Source organism: Anomaloglossus baeobatrachus, chromosome 7 (assembly GCF_048569485.1).
Source record: "Anomaloglossus baeobatrachus isolate aAnoBae1 chromosome 7, aAnoBae1.hap1, whole genome shotgun sequence".
Classification (NCBI taxonomy): domain Eukaryota; kingdom Metazoa; phylum Chordata; class Amphibia; order Anura; family Aromobatidae; genus Anomaloglossus; species Anomaloglossus baeobatrachus.
Window position 1 is genome coordinate 145,307,435 of NC_134359.1, and position 20,766 is coordinate 145,328,200.

The following is a 20,766-nucleotide window of genomic DNA, read 5'->3' on the forward strand; positions in this document are numbered from 1 at the left end:
GGCAACGTCCACCTACGAGTCGAATCACAAGGCCCAGCCAGACCATGTGCCTCAGGCACCTGCCTATGTCCGCTCCCCTAAGAGGTAAGGATATGGACAGCAGCCGAAGCTGTAAGGTATAAGAACGCTACCCTGTCGGTAGCGCTCACCTAGCATAGACAGAGAAATGCCTAGAGGAACGCGCACAGAGCGTCTACTCTTATGCATGAACCAAGAGGACTGAGCGCCATGCGGCGTGTGTCAGGGTCTTATATAGACTCTGTGCCTCATCCAAGATGGAGGACACAGAGCCAATCCGCTGCCAGAACGACAGGAGTGACGTCATGCTGGCCTATCACCGAGCAAGGCGTCACAAGCACATGACCAGCGACCAATCGGCATAGAAGGTGTCAGAGACATGTGACCTCATGTCAGCGATGATGTCACCCGCACATGTGCAATGGCTCCAAGATAGGACTTAGTCTCCAGCGCTCGCACATGTGCAGTAGCATGAAATCTGGACTTAGTCTCCAGCGCTCGCACATGTGCAGTAGCAAAAAATCTGGACTTAGTCTCCAGCGCTCGCACATGTGCAGTAGCAAGAAATCTGGACATAGTCTCCAGTGCTCGCAGCAACCATAACACAATCACACGCCCCCACTCACACACCACGGCACACAAATACACACACACCTCACAAAACACAACCCCCACAACACACACACATATCGCCCCACATACGTACAGCAACACACACAACGCAATACAAACACACTGTGCAACACAGACACCGCCCTACACAGACACCCACATACCAGGATGGGGTCCATAGAAGGATGGAGACTATACCAGGATGGGACACAGACCAGGATGCTGTATACACAAGGATCCTGCCTATACCACGATGGGGCCACATACCAGCATCAACCCACATACCAGGATGGGGGCCATACAAGGATGGAGACTATACCCGGATGTGACACAGACCAGGATGCTGCATACACAAGGATCATACCTATACCACGATGGGGGAACATACCAGGATGGCGGCAATCACAGGATGGAGCCACATACCAGGATGGGGCCACATCACAGCACCAGTCCACATACCAGGATGGGGGCCATACCAGGATGGAGACTATACCAGGATGGGACACAGACCAGGATGCTGCCTGCCTACACCAGATGGCGCACACAGACCAGGATGGGAGCGCATGTTAGGATGGTGGCTATACCACGATGGGGTCACATACCAGCATGGGGCCACATCACAGCATCAGCCCACATACCAGGCCAACCCACACCTCCCAACGCCACAGTCTGCAACTCACCGCCGGCCCAGTAGAAAAGCGAAGCGGACGCTGCAAAGGAGTGAGCAGCCGGCAGACAGGTACAAGGGACACCTTAGGAAACATTCTGGATGCTGCCTATACTGGAAGGCTGCCTACACCAGATTGCGCACACAGACCAAGATGGGGGCACATGTCAGGATGGTGGCTGCACTACAAGGGGGCACATACCAGCATGGGGCCACATCAAAGCATCAGCCCACATACAAGGATGAGGGCCATACAAGTATGGAGACTATACCACGATGGGGGCACATACCAGGATGGCGGCAATCACAGGATGGGGCCACATACTCCGTGACATTGCCCTGACCTGACTTCTTTACTTGACTCTACTTGATCATTCGCTACCACTGTCTATGTGGGTATCTTTCACAGATTATGATGAACAACATTTAACCTTCTGGCCTTACAAGGGCTCCAAAAAGAAAAAACGCAACCCAGCAGCAACACAACAAACCAGCAGCAAGAAGAAGCCAACAACAACGTCACAAGAAACACAATGCTACAAAGGAAGACCAGACAACCACACGAGCATGTACATCACACACAACCTCAAGAAGAAGCCACACTACAACACAAGAACGCCTTACTAACCCCGGAAGCAGAATCTCAGACACAACAGCCAGAAGAAGAGAATCTTCCACAAACTAAGGACACATATTTTTCAATGATATTGCTAAATCACACAGTATACTGTTAATGCAGTTAGTTCCCAATAATATTTAGTTACATACAATTACATCTTCATGTTAAACATTCACAATTTTTAAACAATAAAATTTCTTTGACTAAAAATATATTATGTCTTCCTTCCAGTAATAGTCAAAAATCATACATTAACTACACAATAAATTCTAGAATACCCGAGGCGTTAGAATCGGGCCACCATCTAGTATTAAATAAAACTAATTTCTAAATATTCCAATTAATCTATTTCTGGGAATTAATCTACTTTGAGGAACGCCATGAAAACATTTAATAGTTTGTCTTGACGTGTGTCGATCCAACACCTTTTCAAAAATCGGATTTGAAAGTAATTTAAGAAAACAATACCATTATTTTGATTTGCTTAGTCATGATAGCAAAGACAAACTTAAATATCAATAGTAACTTACAGTGATATATTTATGAACTGGTATTTTTTCTTGTCCTTCAGCAATTGTGTAGAAAAGTAAATCTTCCAAACTTGGTAGAAGTCCTTGTTTACTTTTTCTGCAAAATAAAAAATAGTTTTCATAAAAATATTTAAATACATAGATTATATATCATATTTTTTTTTTCTCCTGGAGCCATGTGTAGATATACATATTTATTTTTTTTTTTAGTTAAGACCCACTCAGGATGTTTGGATGAGACCCCTAACGGAATTTGAACATATTTTCTGATAGAAAATTTGCTATAATGGGGCAGAGGGAGTCATTTTGAACTGCTGTTTGGCCTGTAGTCCGGCGGTGTCAATATTGTTATATGTGCACAAAATTGTGGTCAACAACAGTTTTGTGCAACTTTGAAAAGAAGGACACCACAGCACACAGGCCAAAAAGAGTCTGGAGTAACTCTGCTGCCTCATTAGTGAATGGATCAGTTGTGGGTTTCACCTAAATCACGTATTTCGGAGATGTAAATAGAAACATTAATATAATAAATCCTAATATAAATGCACAGCATAGAGCACAGGATAAAGGCAAACTGCTACAAAATTTTCTGTACCCCAAATTGCAACCAAATAGAATTCAACTGAACCCACAAAAATAAGTCCCCACACAGGTCCATCATCTGTTAACAGAAATATAGTGGTTTTCCACGTTACTGGCAGCACAAAGGCTCTAGGGAAGTGCTATGGCTCCCCCCACCTTCCCAAAAAAAAAAAAAATTAAATCCAGCAATATCTCCCCTCCCAAATCTGAATACCTATTGCCTTCTGAACACCACAATGATTCTAAACCATCGTTAATGTCCACATGTTTGGCATTGTTGTAGCAAAAAGAATCCATTTAATGTACGGGATGTGTGTCTCCAGAAGCATAAGAAAACTATTTACTGGTACTACAATGCACAGGGCACTACAATTGTACAATTTTCAATTTTTAATTCTGCAACATTCACGGTGTTTGACTCCATGGTTGTTTTCCAGAGACAAAATGGTCACTACATGAATTTAAATGAATTTCCAGAGGGGTGTAATTTCTAAAATATGGACACTTGAGGGGTTTCTACTCTTCTGGCATTTAGGTGCTCTGAAAATGGAGTCTGCAAACTATTTTAGGAAAACCTGTATTCCAAAAGTCAAGTGGTGCCCCTTCCCTCTTGAGCCCAGCCAGGTGGCCAAACAGTGCTGTACATTCACATGTTGGATATTACCACATTCAGGAGAAATTGTGTAATACAAAATTGGTCCTTTTTTACCTACTTCCCTAGTGAAGATTGGAAATCTGGATTTAAAACAACATTTTAGTAGTAAAAAGTATTTTTTCTTCACTGCCCAATACATTAAAATTTTGTGACACACCTGTAGTGTCAATATGCTCACTACACCGCTAGATGAATTCATTGAGGGGTGTAGTTTGTAAAATGGGGTCACTTGTAGAGGATTTCTGCTGTTTTGGTACTTCAGGCTTTGCCAATGTGACATGGCACCTTCAAACCATTACAGAGAACTCTGAACTCCAATATGGCACTCCTTTGCTCCTCAGCTTTAGGCGGGCTTTGCACGTTGCGACATCACAAGCCGATGCTGTGATGTCGCACGCGATAGTCCCGCCCCCCGTCGCAGGTTAGATATCTTGTGATAGCTGGCATAGCGAAAATTATCGCTACGCCAGCTTCACATGCACTCACCTGCCCTGCGACCGTCACTATGGCCGGCGACCTGCCTCCTTCCTAAGGGGGCGGGTCGTGCGGCGTCATAGCGACGTCACACGGCAGGCGGCCAATAGCGGCGGAGGGGCGGAGATGAGCAGGATGTAAACATCCCGCCCACCTCCGTCCTTCCGCATAGCCGCCGGCGGCAGGTAAGGAGATGTTCCTCGCTCCTGCGGCTTCATACACAGTGATGTGAGCTGCCGCAGGAACGAGGAACAACATCGTACCTGTCGCGGCACCGGCATTATGGAAATGTCGGTGAATGCAACGATAACGACGTTTTTGCGCTCGTTCATCGTATCATCTAGCATTTACACAGTACGATGTCAAAAGTGACGCCGGATGTGCGTCACTTTCAATTTGACCCCACCGACATCGCACGTGCGATGTCACAACGTGCAAAGCCGCCCTTACACTCTACCTCAAAAGTAGTTTTCGATTACATGGAAAATATTGGCACACTCAGAAAAAATTACATAAACTATGTGGTTCGTTTTTTTTATTATTAACACCTTCACAACCTAGGACGTATATGTACCTCATAGGTTGCCTCCCTGTGGTTACCATGGGTTCGCTCGGTGAGCCCACAGTCATCCCTGCATGTGTCTGCTGATCTATGTGCCTGTTAACCCGTTAGATCAGGCTATTAAACTCTGACAGCGTGATCTAACATGCTCCAGCAGGGATGGCACACTTCTCCCGCTGCCATCAGCGGCTCCGTGAAGTGATCACTGGGTGCCAATGTGTTGCCATGACAGCGCGGTGTCAGAAGATGACCGCTGTCACTGTCAAAACTCATTTCTTGTGAGTGCTGTTGTTAGAGAAGCCATTTTGTATCTTTTTGGTATAGTTCGAAGTTCATTATATTCTTTCATTATATTCTTACATATATGGGTATTTGATCAGTTATGCAATCTTGGAATGAATAATTGATGTTCTATTCCACATCTATTCCACATCTGCTATTTGCTATGATTATCATTAAGGCCCTAGAATTGTTATTCTTTTATTGTTTATACGGTCATCTTGACATATGCAGCTTGTTTGACAAGGTTTGATTGATTACACCTCTTGAAACGCTTTTGATTACATATCTCTTTGGCCTTGAAACATTAATCCTTTCCTTATGTGATGATATCATGCTTATATCCCAAATGACTATATTTGGTATAATCTAAAGTTGTATAATCATATCACATGTCTCATATTGCGTAATCAGCTTAAAAGGTATAAAGAAACCTTCTCTGTAATAAAGAGGCAGAGCTAATTTGAATCACTATAGACTCGAGTCTGTCATGGTGTTTTAACTATACTCTCACAACCGGCCGATCCTTCATCTACCTGAGAAGGTATAGAGCAAACGGCTCTAACAGCTTGGAGGCATCCCAGCGAGCGCTGCTCACGTATTTTCCCCTTTATCACCTTCCAGGACTGAACATATTCTCTCCCCTCCCTTTGAACTGACACTTCATTCCCGGGTAAGTTGAGCCTTTGTTCTCAATCTGTTGTCCCTTCCGAGAGGGGGTAGGAGGCACGGATCAGTCCTGGGGGGTCAGCAACAGGAAAATAATCATTCCTCAGGTAGTTTATGTTGTTTGTCTTGTCTGTTTTTGTCCGTTTATCTGTTTTTGTCTGTTTTATTTGTTTGTATGTTTAGGTTTTGATTAAGTACTGTACTTACATTTAATGCTATTTCTTCTTCTAATGCTTATTTTCTATTCGCCCTCCTTGACCTTTGCTTGCTTTATTGCCTTGCTATTGGGATCCCGTCTAATAATTGCTGTATTACTGTAAGCTGCTAACTTTTGTCTTTCCGATACGTATATAGTCCCTTTCTCTGTTCTGCTGTGATACAGAAAACAGAGGAAGGAGGGGGTGGACTGGAGTGGAGTGAGTGAGGCAGAAGAGCTGCATGCTTTCATGTGACAATCCATGCAGCTGAAACTACAGCCTTATGTGCAGTTACGAGATTCATTCATGCATTTGGAATGACGTGTATAGATTGTGTAGGCAGTATTTCACTTTTCTTGGACGTAAATAAATTGTTGCCAGAAATAAGTACCGAATTTATATATTTACTGTCCGGTCAGGCAATAATTGATGACAGTGGATGGGCACTAACATACACACACCAAGGAGGTAAAAGGTATATAACTGTAAGGATTAATGCACATTTTTGCCCAACGCAGGAAAGTTCAGGACTTGGTTTGTCTCAGATATATCTTAAACAGTCTAGTCTTGAGGAAGAAATAGTGTTAATCTGTCCTACGGCATTTTATAATTTTAACGTCTCTACTATATATATTGACAACGCTTGTTTTTCATCTTTGATGCTTAAGGATACTGCTTTAGGATTGCATTTGAATGACTTACCGGCACTAGATGACTTGTGAAAATTGTCTTTGTTCAGTTACATTGTTAAAGACAGAAAGGACACAAGGAGGGTGGGTGTTGGAGAGAGTTCATCTGTCACCAATTCCAGCATATAGCTATACAAAGAGGGGAAAGGCATATAGGGTGATACCCATTCATGTTGTTCCCCACCCACATGCGGTTGGTAAGAGCTGGAGTTATATAGCACGGAGTAGATGGTATATACCGTGTACTCGGATACAAGTTACTCATAACTACAGGTATAGAGAAGGTGGTGTGGATTCAGGAATAGAAGTGTCAGCATCAGATGATTCTGATGCATGAGGAATATATAGCTATTGTGATTGGAATTGTGTTGTATTTGTTTGTGTGTCTTTACTTGCTTCGACAATGGTATACTAGAACTCAAATAGAAAAGAAAGAAAAAGCTGGTTTGATTACCTTGAAAGATAGGGGTTCACCGTTGACTGCTAGTAGATAAATACTAGATTCAGGAGGGGAATTAGTAGCTAGCGGAAAGGAATTAGTAGCTAGCGGACATAAGTCAACATCTGAACTGCTAGCCAAGGGATCGCTACCCTTTGGGCGGTTCAGGGGATAGTGTGAGGTGGAGGGCCGCTACCTTTTAACTACCACACTATGGGAACCAGTCTTACCAGACATTCTACTAAGTCAAACAGTATGGATCAAAGATTCAAAATGATTGACTTGGTCAGAATGGAGAATGGAGAGAAAGCAGTTAAGAACAGTGCTAAAATATTGAAGAAGGCGGGGATGCCTAAAACAGGTTGTTTAGATTATCATCGATGGAGGCAGTTTGCCCGAGAAAATGACCAATGGGTTCAGAAGCACGGATACCATGCTCAAGTAGCAGCATGGCTCCGGACTTCTGAGCGCCATCATCCCCTTATAATACACCACTTTTTCCGGTAAAGAAAAAACAATTACCTGGTCAACCTGTTGTGTATAGAATGGTTCATGATTTGCGAGAAATAAATAAACAAATGATCATTGATACACCCATAGTACCTAATCCACATACCCTGCTTAATCAGATTCCAAAAGAAGCAAAAATTTTTACTGTAATTGAATTGAACATGCTTATTCTCAGGGTGCCAAGAGAGGAGGATTGCTGCCATTGCTTCCGAGAACATAGATGGGGATGTGGCCCCCCCTTGAGGCAATCTGGTCCAACAGTATTGGCTGCCTCCGTGTGTGAATGCAAACAGCAGCTGGCTTTCCTCATCGATTGGCACTGAAAAGAATGCATTGCTCAAGTCAATTACAGTAAAAATTTTTGCTTCTTTTGGAATCTGATTAAGCAGGGTATGCAATCTTGGAATGAGTAATTGATGTTCTATTCCACATCTATTCCACATCTGCTATTTGCTATGATTATCATTAAGGCCCTAGAATTGTTATTCTTTTATTGTTTATACGGTCATCTTGACATATGCAGCTTGTTTGACAAGGTTTGATTGATTACACCTCTTGAAACGCTTTTGATTACATATCTCTTTGGCCTTGAAACATTAATCCTTTCCTTATGTGATGATATCATGCTTATATCCCAAATGACTATATTTGGTATAATCTAAAGTTGTATAATCATATCACATGTCTCATATTGCGTAATCAGCTTAAAAGGTATAAAGAAACCTTCTCTGTAATAAAGAGGCAGAGCTAATTTGAATCACTATAGACTCGAGTCTGTCATGGTGTTTTAACTATACTCTCACAACCGGCCGATCCTTCATCTACCTGAGAAGGTATAGAGCAAACGGCTCTAACACTGTCAAATGTGACATAGTGTGCACAATCTCTTCTAGCCAAAATGGTGCTCAAAAATTCAAATAGCGTTCCTTCCCTACTGAGCCGTTCCATGTGCCCCAACAGTAGTTCTCTTCCACGTATTGGCATACTCAGGAGAAATTGTACAACAAATGTTACATTTTCTCTTGTTACCCTTCTGAAAATGCAAAATTTACGGCTAAAGTAAACTTTTTGTTGGAAAAAAATGTTTTTTTTTCCCTCCAATTTGCTTTAGTTCCTGTAAAACACCTAAAGGGTTAATATAATTCTTGGATTTGATCAGTTTGAGGGGTGCAGTTTTTAGAATAGTGTCACTTTTGGGTATTTCTGTCACCTAGGCCTCTCAAAGTCACTTCAAATATGATGTAGTCCCTAAAAAATGGTTTTGTAAATTTTGTGTGATGCTAATCACTACTTACGGGTAATATAGATGGAAGAGTAGTCAGACATGCCGGGGTCAGGTAACAAGAGGACACGTCAGGACACAGGGATAAACAGAAGCGCAGTCAAGTCACAGGCCGAGGGTCAGAACTCCAGGAGGGTACATATAGATTCAGGGAGCAGAGAGAGATGAGGTCAGGGAGCGGTCCAAGGTCCAAAGCCATGAGGTAACGACAAAAACAGGGAGTGGGCAGCAAGGTGGTCAGATAATGGTACGTTTCAAGAAACGTAGATCAGAACACAAGCACAAACACAAGCCAAGAGCACAACTGCAGAACCAGAGAGTACGACTGGCGAGGTTATGGGAGAGCATGCCCAGTAAAGAAACAGAGCAATTACCAGGAAGGTGGAACACCTGAGTAATCAGCACTTTCCAGAACTTGCTTGGAATCCTGTGCGGTCAATCAACAGACCAGCAAGTGCTCAAAGAAACACAGCAGAGCATTTCTAAATATGCTAAATGCTCTGCACAGATGAATAATGTCACTGCCGACTCTGTAGTGCAGCACAGCATCACCTGAGTGCAAAATTATCCGCACAGAGGAATTGTGACATTTTGTTAGAAAAATTAGAAATTGCTGATAAAACTATGAACCCTTCTAACTTCCTAACACAAAAGATTAAATTTCAAAAATTGTTCTGAAGTAAAGTAGACATTTGCTAAATGTTATTTATTAAATATTTTGTGTGACAAACCTCTCTCATTTAAGGGCGTAAAAATTCAAAAGTTTGAAAATTTCAAACTTGTCACCATATTTCGGATATTTTCACAAATACACACAAAATATTGCATCCTAAATTCACCACTATCATGAATTGCAATATGTCATGAAAAAACAAGCAATCTCAAAATCGCTGGGTTCCATTGGAGCGTTGCAGAGTGATTACCTCAAAGTGACACTGGTCAGAATTGAAAAAATCTATCTGGACAGGTTGAAGGGATTAATTCTGCTCAATATTAAGTAATACAATTGATATAAATAATAATTAATATGCTAATATTGAGCAGAATTCAATTTCAGACTATTGGTTTGGCCCTCCACAACAGTCATGTATCCTCTCAGGAATACTAATTCCCCACCCCTGGAATAAGGGAATTATCCTCACACAAACTTTAATTTTTGCTACTAAACTCAGGAAACAAAGTACAAGATTATATCTAGGTTGTATAGGACCCTTGACCATATCCAGTGCATGTTTCCAGAAGCATCGGGCACCAACACTGGATATGTGAGAAAGCTGAAGGTACCAAAATTCATATTTGGTGGTCTTTTCCGTCAATTACCAAGTTATAGAGAACCATATTTCACCTTTTAATACGCTCTTTGGTACATACTTCCATAACACACCTAAAGCAGCTTTAATCTCTATACTCCCATATTCAATTACATCTATTAAAAAGGGGTTTATTTAGAATATCCTTAGCAGCAAAAAGACAAATCATCCCAAGTGACTGGAAGTTACACACACTACCCTCCAGACTAAAATGGGTTGAAATCAGTAGCGTAGCTACGAGTGGGAGGAGAAGAGGGTGCGGTCGCCCCAGGCCCCATGCTCATTAGGGGCTCACCCGGAGCTATGCTACTGTTAACTATATTGGCATGAACAGCACACCGATATAGTTAATCTCTGAGGTAGTGCCAGGAGGCACAATCTTCCTGTACTGCCGCTGACGTCAGTGCACATGCAGGACATCAAGGTCGTGTGGTGACGTCACTGTAAAGTGCCAGGACTCCAATGTCTTCAGCGCGCAATGACCTGCCCAAGCTGGACCCATCAAGACCTGCTGGGTTAGGGGAGTATATGATTTTTTTTAATATTATTTTAATGCAGAACAAGGAACATATATATACCAAACTGAGGCCCAAGCTGTGGGACATATATACCAAGCTGGGGGACATATACGCTAGGATGGGACACAGGATGGGGGACATATGCAACAGGATGGGGCTCAGGCTGGAGGACATATATACCAGGATGTGGCTCGTGCTGGGGGACATATATACCAAGATGGGTTCTAGGGTGGGAGACATATATACTAGGATGGGGCCCATACTGAGAGAAATATACACAAGGATGAGGCCAGGATGGGGCCCAGGTTGGGAGACATATATACATATATACCAGGATGGGGCCCAGGTTGCTAAACATATATACCAGGATGGAGCTCAGGCTTGGAGACAAATACCAGGATGGGGCTCAGGCTGGGAGACATACATACCAGGATGGGGCTCAGGCTGAGAGACATATATACCAGGATGGCAGACATACATAGCAGGATAGGGTTCAGGCTGGGAGACATCTAATATATAAAGCTGAATGTGTGTATGTATGTGTGTATGTGTGTATGTCCGGGATTGGCATCCGCACCGTCGCAGCTACAGCCACAAAATTTTGCACACTCACACTTCTGGACCCCGAGAGCGTCATAGGCTATGTTTCGAGGGGAAATTTTAACCCCGCGCTTTACAGTTATTCGCCAAAAAACCTGCCTCCATTAAAGCGAATGGAGCTGGGAGCCACAGTGCAGCCAGAACTTCAGAAGAATGCGCAGCCACGCCCTTATATGGAATGTTGGCGTGTCACAATGCAGCCAGGGAAAGAGACAGACACAGACAGAGAGACAGACTGACAGGGAAAGAGACAGACAGAGAAAGAGAGGGAAAGAAACAGGGAAAGAGAGGGAAAGAGACACACAGGGAAAGTGACAGAGATAGATAGACAGACAGACAAAGGGATAGAGAGAGAGAGACAGAGAGATATATACAGAGGGGGAGACAGACCGAGAATGGGAGAGAAACAGAGAGACAGTTACTATCACGGGGAGCGCCGGGTGCTATGTTGTGAGGCGAAATTTTAACCCCACGCGTTCCAATTTACCAATCAATTTTGCCCCTATCTACATAATGGGGAAAAAGTGAAACGAAAAGTGTTGGGGGCAAATTGACAGCTGCCAGATGTGAACAAGGGGGACTTAAAAAATGAGGCAATGGCGCCAACAGTATATATCGTACAGTTGCTAAGGTGGGGCCCCGACATGGAATACTCACCAGACTCGGGGATATGAACACACACACAAAATGCGCCACACTACCACGTGCTTGAACACATATACCACCCTCAGCACACATTTCACCACACATACACCAACCTCGCCACATAATCGCCCTAAAACACACACAAGCCTGGTATTATCCTTCAAAAATAAAAATCTGATTAATAAGCAGCCAAACTACAAGAACAATAAATGTACCATTTAGGAAATACGGCAGCTGTCAGTCACATGACCTGTCTATTATGTGTATGTGTGAGCTAATTTATACTGTCAGGGGGAGGGCTTTCTGTTGCCTGGAGATTTATCAGCCTGCCAATAGCAACCAATCACAGCTTAGCTTCGATTTTGCTACAGTTAATTAATCTGAGCTCTGATTGGTTAATATAGGCAACAATTTAATATTTACATTTCTATTTGTTTTCTGGTTTTTGTGTGCAGAATACATTTTTGTTAATACATTCTATTTTGTTAACAGCAGTTATAAACCCGGGCGAAGACGGGTAGTACAGCTAGTACTTTATATACCAGGATGGGACCCAGACTGGGAGAGATATATTGCAGGATGGGGCCTAGGCTGGGAGAGATATATTCCAGGATGGGGCCTAGGCTGGGAGATATATATACCAGGATGAGGCCCAGGCTGGGAGACATATATACCAGGATGGGGCCCAGGCTGGGAGACATATATACCAGGATGGGGCTCAGGCTGAGAGACACACTCTATATACCAGGATGGGGCCCAGGGTGGGAGACATAAATACCAGGATGGGGGCCTGTACGATATACAGTGTGAGCAGAATTATTAAGCAAATGAGTATTTTGATCACATGATACTTTTTATACATGTTGTCCTACTCCAAGCTGTATAGGCTTGAGAGCCAACTGCCAATTAAGTAAATCAAGTGATGTGCATCTCTGTAATGAGGAAGGGTGTGGTGTAATGAAATCAACAGCCTATATAAGGTGTGCTTAATTATTAGGCAACTTCCTTTCCTTTAGCAAAATGGGTCAAAAGAGATTTGACGGGCTCTGAAAAGTCCAAAAATGTGAGATGCCTTGCAGAGGTATGCAGCAGTCTTGAAATTGCCAAACTTTTGAAGCGTGATCACCGAACAATCAAGCGTTTCATGGCAAATAGTCAACAGGGTCGCAAGAAGAGTGTTGGGCAGTATACTACTGGAGTATCAAAAAGCACAAGGTGTGCCATACTCAGGGACATGGCCAAGGTAAGGAAGGCTGAAAAACGACCACCTTTGAACAAGAAATATAAGTTAAAACGTCAAGACTGGGCCAAGAAATATCTTAAGACTAATTTTTCAAAGGTTTGATGGACTGATGAAATGAGAGTGATTCTTGATGGGCCAAATGGATGGGCCAGAAGCTGGATCAGTAAGGGGCAGAGAGCTCCACTCCGACTCAGACGCCAGCAAGGTGGAGGTGGGGTACTGGTATGGGCTGGTATCATCAAGGATGAACTTGTGGGACATTTTCGGGTTGAGGATGGAGTGAAGCTCAACTCCCAGACCTACTGCTAGTTTCTGGAAGACAATTTCTTCAAGCAGTGGTACAGGAAGAAGTCGGTATCGTTCAAGAAAAACATGATTTTCATGCAGGACAATGCTCCATCACATGCATCCAACTACTCCACAGCGTGGCTGGCCAGTAAAGTTCTAAAAGATGAAAAAAATAATGACGTGGCCCCCTTGCTCACCTGATCGGAACCCCATAAAGAACCTTTGGTCCCTCATAAAATGTGAGATCTACAACAGTACACCTCTCGGAACAGTGTCTGGGAGGCTGTGGTGGCTGCTGCACGCAATGTTGATCGTAAACAGATCAATCAACTGACAGCATCTATGGTTGGTAGGCTGTTGAGTGTCATCATAAAGAAAGGTGGCTATATTGGTCACTAATTTTTGGGGGTTTTGTTTTTGCATGTCAGAAATGTTTATTTCTAAATTTTGTGCAGTTATATTGGTTTACCTGGTGAAAATGAACAAGTGAGATGGGAATATATTTGGTTTTTATTAAGTTGCCTAATAATTCTGCACAGTAATAGTTACCTGCACAAACAGATATCCTCCTAAGATAGCCAAATGAAAAAAACAAAACACTCCAACTTCCAAAATATTAAACTTTGATATTTATGAGTCTTTTGGATTGATTGAGAACATTGTTGTTGATCAATAATAACAAAAAAATCCTCTAAAATACAACTTGCCTAATAACTCTGCCCACAGTGTACATACCAGGACGGGGCCCAGGCTGGGAGACATATATACCAGGATAGGGCCCAGGTTGGGAGACATACATACCAGGATGGGGCTCAGGCTGAGAGACATTCTCTATATACCAGTATGGAGCCCAGGCTGGGAGACATAAATACTAGGATGGGGGACCAGGCTGTAAGAGATATATACCAGGATGGGGCCCAGGCTGGGAGGCAAATATACCAGGATGTGCGACATATATAGCAGTCTTAGGGATATATATATATATATATATATATATATACATATATATATATATATATATATATATATATATATATATACCAGGATGGGAGGCAGTTTTACATAATAAAGGAGGAGGGGGAGCAACACATATGTCTTTATAGGATTTAGAAAGCTACATGGGCCTGTACATTTGAAATCAACATGCAAGGGGGTGGATATGAGGGGGGCCAGATCCAAATCTTGCATCGGGGTCCATCGGACTCTAGCTATGCCACTGGTGTGAGACACTCAGCATGGGGGCCATTGTACAGTGTGGGAGCTAATGTGGGGGACTATTATATACTGTAGGGAATACTTTGGAGGCCCTCATACAGTGTAGGGAAAAAAGTAATTATAGGGGATTAAAGTCATTATACAAAGTGCGGACTACTGTGGGGACAATTAATCAGTGTGTCGGCTACTGTGGTGTGCATTATGCAGGGTGTGGACCATTGTTTTGGGGGAGCTGTGGGGTCATCATACTATGTATAGGGGAGGTAAAGAGGTATCCTACTGTGTATAGGGGAGACATGGGAACATCGCACTGTGTATAGGGGGGTGTAAGGGCTTCATACTGTGTATAGGCGAGCTGCACATGGGGGGACATTATTAAATATTAAGTGGACACTTAAGAACAATTATTGCTATAGGGGCACTCAGGGCATTGTGACAGTCACAGGCACACTGGGGGCATTATTACTTTCTAGAAGCAAAATGTGGACACTTTTCTAGGGCACTTGCATTGGGCATTAATATTTTTTAGGGGAGCAATTTTACCATCTAAAGGGCACAATGGAGGTATTATTACTGTGTAAGGGGCACAGTGGTGTCATTACTATGTGGGGCAGTAAAAGGAGCATGGTTTTTGTGCCACACAGCAGGTGCAGTAATATGGACATATATGGCACCAGCAGCTTAGTATTGGGGTATCAGAAGGATGAGGAGTTTTTTCAGGTTTAGATGGGGATGATGCCGAAAATGTGAGAAATCAAATGTGTCTTTGTTGTAATCTCTGTAGAAGAGTCGTGGCTGGAAGTTGTTGTCATGTTGTTAGATGAGGTGGGGGGATTGGAGCAAGAGCTTCATACTTACCGGTCTCCACGTGGCTGTACACTGATTCTGGGGCCACTTACTCTACTTCCAGGGTTGCTCATTATCTTCATGCATATGCACTGCTTCCCCTGCCCACCGGCAGTACCCGTGTCTCTGGTTTCAGTCATGCAATCAAATAAAGGATTTTTTTTTCAGATTAGTAATAGGGGGTCTCATAGATACCTCCCATTACCAATCTTAGTGGCTTAGTGGCAGCTGTGAGCTGTAATTAACCTCTTATTACCCTATTTGCCAACACACACCAGGGCAATCGGGATGAGCCAGGTATAGTTCCGGGATTGTCGCATCTAATGGTTGCGACAATCCTGGGCGGCTGCAGGCTGTTATTTTTAGGCTGCGGGTCCCATAAGCATGGCTTTCCCCAGCCTGAGCATACCAGTTCCTAGCTGTCAGGTATTTCATGGCTGGGTATCAAAATTGGAGAGTTTTTAAAAGTATTTATTTAAATATAAAAAAAAAGCCGCATGCGGTTTTCCTTATTTTGATACACAGCCAAAATAAAATGCATGGCTTGAGGCTGCAGCCTATAGCCATATGCTTTATCTGTGCTTGGTATCATAATATGGGGGGACCCTACGCCAATTTTTTAATTGATTGATTTTTACACCACTCTAGACGCAGACAGCATGTGTGATTGGCGGGCACTGTCTGACTGCAACCAACGACACGGGGACTGCTGGTGGGAGGGAGAAGCAGTGAATATGCATGGAGATAATGAGCGGCCCTGGAAGTAGAGTGAGTGGCCCCGAATGCATTATACAGCCACGAGGAGACGAGTAAGTATGAAGCGCTTGCTTTATTGTTATTTTATTATTTTCTTTGATTTCTTTTTTATTAACAGGGTGGCCGGATATGGATCGTTTCCTGAGAATTCCAACACGGGGTCGGTGCTCGGGTTTTTTTGAACCCGCACAGATCCAGACTTTTACAGTCCAGGTTCACCAATCACTAAACGTCAGCTGTAAGTCACTATCTGTATGTAACTGTACTGTAATCTCTTCAATGTAATGCAGGACTGATATCTACCACTATATAGTCGCCATATAACGGTAATATCTGTGTTATCTGCGGAGGTTCCCTTATACCCATGATTGGTATGCGCCAGCATAGATATCATGGGTACCTGTTTAGGGGCCCACTCAGATGTTTCACCCCACTGAGCTGAACCCCTATCTATGTTTCTGGTTTTATAAATTGATTTCTTAATTCATATGGAGGACTTGATAGTTTTGCACAGTTGGTTCCTCTCAAACTCACATGATCATATGAAGTTTTGGATTCCCTGGACTTCTTTCAGAGGTACACCTGAATTTAAGCCATGGTTAACTGTTGCAAACTAAGGCTGGTTTCACATCAGCGTTTTTTTTCCTTGAGGCAAAAAAAGGCAAACTGCATGTGACTGGATCCTGTTGAATTTGAGTTGAACGCATGCAAACGCAAGTGTTATTTACTGGATCCTGTGACTTGAAGTTTATGAGTCATGTGATTGGGAATCAGTTGAATGGGGCTGGGTGGGCATTAAAGTCATGTGATCGGGAGTGAGCTGAATCTGCCATGACAACGTGGATGCAGCTCTGGACGAGAGTGAGTGAGCGTGTGTGTGAGTGAGCGTCTGTGTGAGTGAGCATGTGTGTGAGTGAGCATGTGTGTGAGTGTGTGAGAGTGATATTGAGGCCATGTTCTGTACAGCAAACCGGATCCTTCCTACAGCATACAACCGCAACTGTTAAAACCGGATCCGGCGCCCATTGAAATACAGTGCAGCTACTGCCGCAATGTACAGGATCCGGTGACATGCAGTTTTTGGACGGAGGTGAAAAACACAAGTTGCGTTTTTGATAAAAGGTAAAAAACTGCAACTCACCGATCCTGACACTACCGCATGCAAACGAATGTTGCCGCAAGTCCATTGCCATTGAGCAGTCAACGGATCTGGTAAGATGCGTGTTGCGTTTTTTTTGCCGACCGGCAAAAAAAACGCTGATGTGAAACCAGCCTAAAACTGAAAGTTGTATCATTCCCCCTACTCAAGATGATTTTTCCATTCTTCCTCTTGTGTTCCCTGAGGTACTTTCTCTTCCTTTCTAAGATTCTGTTGCCTGCTTTGTTCCTAATGTGTGTTTTATGCACTAAGATTTCTCGCAGTCCACACTTATATATAGGCAATGGAGGAATGCACAGCAAATATACTGTATAAACAATCAGCAAACCTAAATAAATAAATAAATAAATAAAAGTGAGGGTGCACAATGTCTACCAGACAGGAAGAAAGAAAAATGGAGAAGAAAGCACAGGCACAAGCAGCTCTCAACCCACAAGAAATATATTAATACAAATTTTATTTATTGTGCAACATTAAAGCCACATTAAAAGCAACCTTCTTTCCTGATGAATCTCTTGCAGCGCCACACGTTGGGTTGGATGATCTGGTGTTGCATCATGCCATGTGATTGTATATTTTGCTAACTACTGGTTATGTTTTTGCTGGGTTCTATATACCTTAAGCTGGGTTTACACACTGCAACATCGCAAAGGACATCGCTGTAACGTCACCGGTTTTGTGACGTAACAGCGACCTCCCTAAGTCTCTGCTAAGTCTCTGGTGAGCTGTCAAACAGGCAAACCTGGCCAACAACTCAACAGCGATCCGGACCTGCAGAGCGACTTAGCTGGTTGTTGGGGACGTTGATAAGCAGCCTTTTGAAAGGGAAGTTGCTAACAAAGTCTCTGCAAAGTCTTCACACACTGAAACTTCATGCTGCACAGCGGGAAACAAAGGACCTAGGAATGGTCCTGAACGATTTGTAACGATTACAACTTCCCAGCAGGGGTCGGGTCGCTGATAAGTTTCACACACTGCAACATCGCAAACAACATCGCTATTGCGTCACAAAACCGGTGACGTTACAGCGATGTCGTTTGAGATGTTGCAGTGTGTAAACCCAGCTTTACTGTGGACTCCTCATGAGACCTCTGAATATTTATTCTTTGACTATTTGTTATATTCCCCAAGTTTGATATGTAGACTCTTCTACCTGAATGAAACGATTTTCACTTTTGTAGTCAGGACCATATTTAGGTTGTGCATTATCTGAATATTATTGACTGCTTGCATTGTCACTTTTTTCTATACATTTGCTTACTGATTTGTTTGTTTGTTTCTAGTGATTAAGTGTACGATTTGGTGGCTCCCCAGCAGCATGATGGCCTTTCTATTGTTTTTAATGCGGTTTTAATCTTGCACAATAAATAACATTTGTATTAATATATTTAAGTGGGTTGAGTGCTGCTTGTGCCTACACTTTATTCTCTATTTTTTGTTTCTTGCAGTCCACACTTGCTCTTAAATAAACACTTATTGAAAAAATGTAAAATTCCACATTATTTTAATGCTAGTTAAACTTGTATTTAACATTTACTATTCCATTGTAAGCAGCTTGATTATATTATGCTAAAAGTTGTTTGTTACATGTCATATTCAATATATATAATGGGGAAAATAAGTATTTGATACACTGATTATTTAGCATGTTTTCCCACCTACAATGAGAAACCTGCTCCCAATTAGGCAGTGAAACACTTTTCCAGGTATTGCTACATATTACTGGCTGTTCCAATTAGGAAGTGAAACACATTTCTAGGTATTGCTAAGTATTACTGCCTGCTCAAAATTACGCAGTCAATCATATTTCTAGGTATTGTTACTTAGTACTGGCTGCTGTCAATTTGCTAGTGAACTAGCTAAAAAGGTCTTGGCATTTTCATCACCTAGTAAAAATTCTGCAGTCAATCACATTTGTAGTTATTATTAGTACTCCTGTTATGGACATAGTTATGGACTGTTATGAGTATTAAGAATTATATGAAGATATCCAAAAACAGGACTCAAAATGGCGTTTGAACTGTACTCAGATGCAGGACTTTCTGGTCATAAGTGATTCATGCTGACTTAGCTTAATATAAAATGATGAAACATATATACATACTGCATGTATCTCAGAATAAGCTATGTTTGCTTTTTACCCAATAGGAGAAGTGTTACGTATTTTTGTCTCCTAGCCAACTGATTTCTTTAAATGTAACTGAACTTCCGTAATTAAAGCAGTCATATTTCCTACGTAGATCCGTGGTCATCGCTAATCTGTGTGGATGAATAGCATGCATTCTGACAAACGACTCATGATTTGGAATACAGATGGGTTTAAGACGTGGATGCATAACTTAGATTGCATCACCCTAAATTATGCTCCCCCCCCCATATCACTGCCTGCTGTCAATATGCTAGTAGTAGTAGGTAAAAAGGTCTTGGCCGTTTTCATTGCCTGATCAAAGTAGCATGTTTTCCCACCTACAGTGAGAAACCTGCTCCAAATTAGGCAGTGAAACACTTTTCCAGATATTGCTACATATTACTGGCTGTTCCAATTAGGAAGTGAAACACATTTCTAGGTATTGCTAAGTATTACTGCCTGCTCAAAATTACGCAGTCAATCACATTTCTAGGTATTGTTAGTTAGTAGTGTTTGCTGTCAATTTGCTAGTGAACTAGGTAAAAGGTTCTTGTCATTTTTCAATGCCTGCTCTAAATTACGTAGTGAACCACATTTGGAGCTATTGGTACTTTTCTGTGCTTTCACAATTTTGCTAACACAGGCAGGAAATACATTTTTGTGTCAGGTTTCTGACAAATGTCGTTGTAGGGTTGCAAAACATCGGTTTGAAAGAAGAAGGGTACATCAGCCATGAGTGTTAAATCATGACAAAGTTGTGGTGGAAGACTGAATAGGCAGGGTGTTATAGGTGTATGTTTGAGAAGTTCTGTTAGTCAAAGCTCTTGTGAGCAAACTTAGGCTCATCCTATCTGAAGAAAAATGAGAACAACTTTGGTTACTGGACTGTCTACTCCACTCGATTTCTTCAGCAGCCGCACATGATTTCACTATTCAAATGAGGCTTATAAACAGCATGTGCTAGAGTGGATGGCAAACGCTGCATCAAGTGGCCTCTCCTCCGCTTCCTGCACCTCAACATCACAAATAGTTCATTCCTCAGAGATGCCACCCCAATTACACTTGTTTCACCCAGTGTCACAAATCTGCAATCAGCAAACTAACTGTGTGTGGAACCACACATGGGAAGTCTGCAGGGCTGTTCACGCATTCTATCTCATGGGCATTAGAGGTTTGCGGCAAAGATCCCAGACTCAAGAGGAAGAAAGCATCTGCACCGATGCTCAAAATCTTTGTGAGTTGGCTCCTGGCCCAGAAAAAGTAGAGTCTGAGCA

The 20,766-nt window shown here is 42.5% G+C and overlaps 1 protein-coding gene across 3 annotated transcripts in view; it reads right to left on the bottom strand.

Moving 5' to 3' along the window:
• Positions 1 to 20,766, bottom strand: part of LOC142245214 (glutaminase kidney isoform, mitochondrial-like) — a 1,837,395-nt gene that overhangs the window by 1,600,144 nt on the left and 216,485 nt on the right. For all 3 annotated transcript variants that reach the window (XM_075317734.1, XM_075317731.1, XM_075317733.1), the window contains exon 2: positions 2,447 to 2,543. In XM_075317734.1, the coding sequence (XP_075173849.1) occupies positions 2,447 to 2,543 (97 nt within the window). The remainder of the gene's footprint in view (positions 1 to 2,446; positions 2,544 to 20,766) is intronic.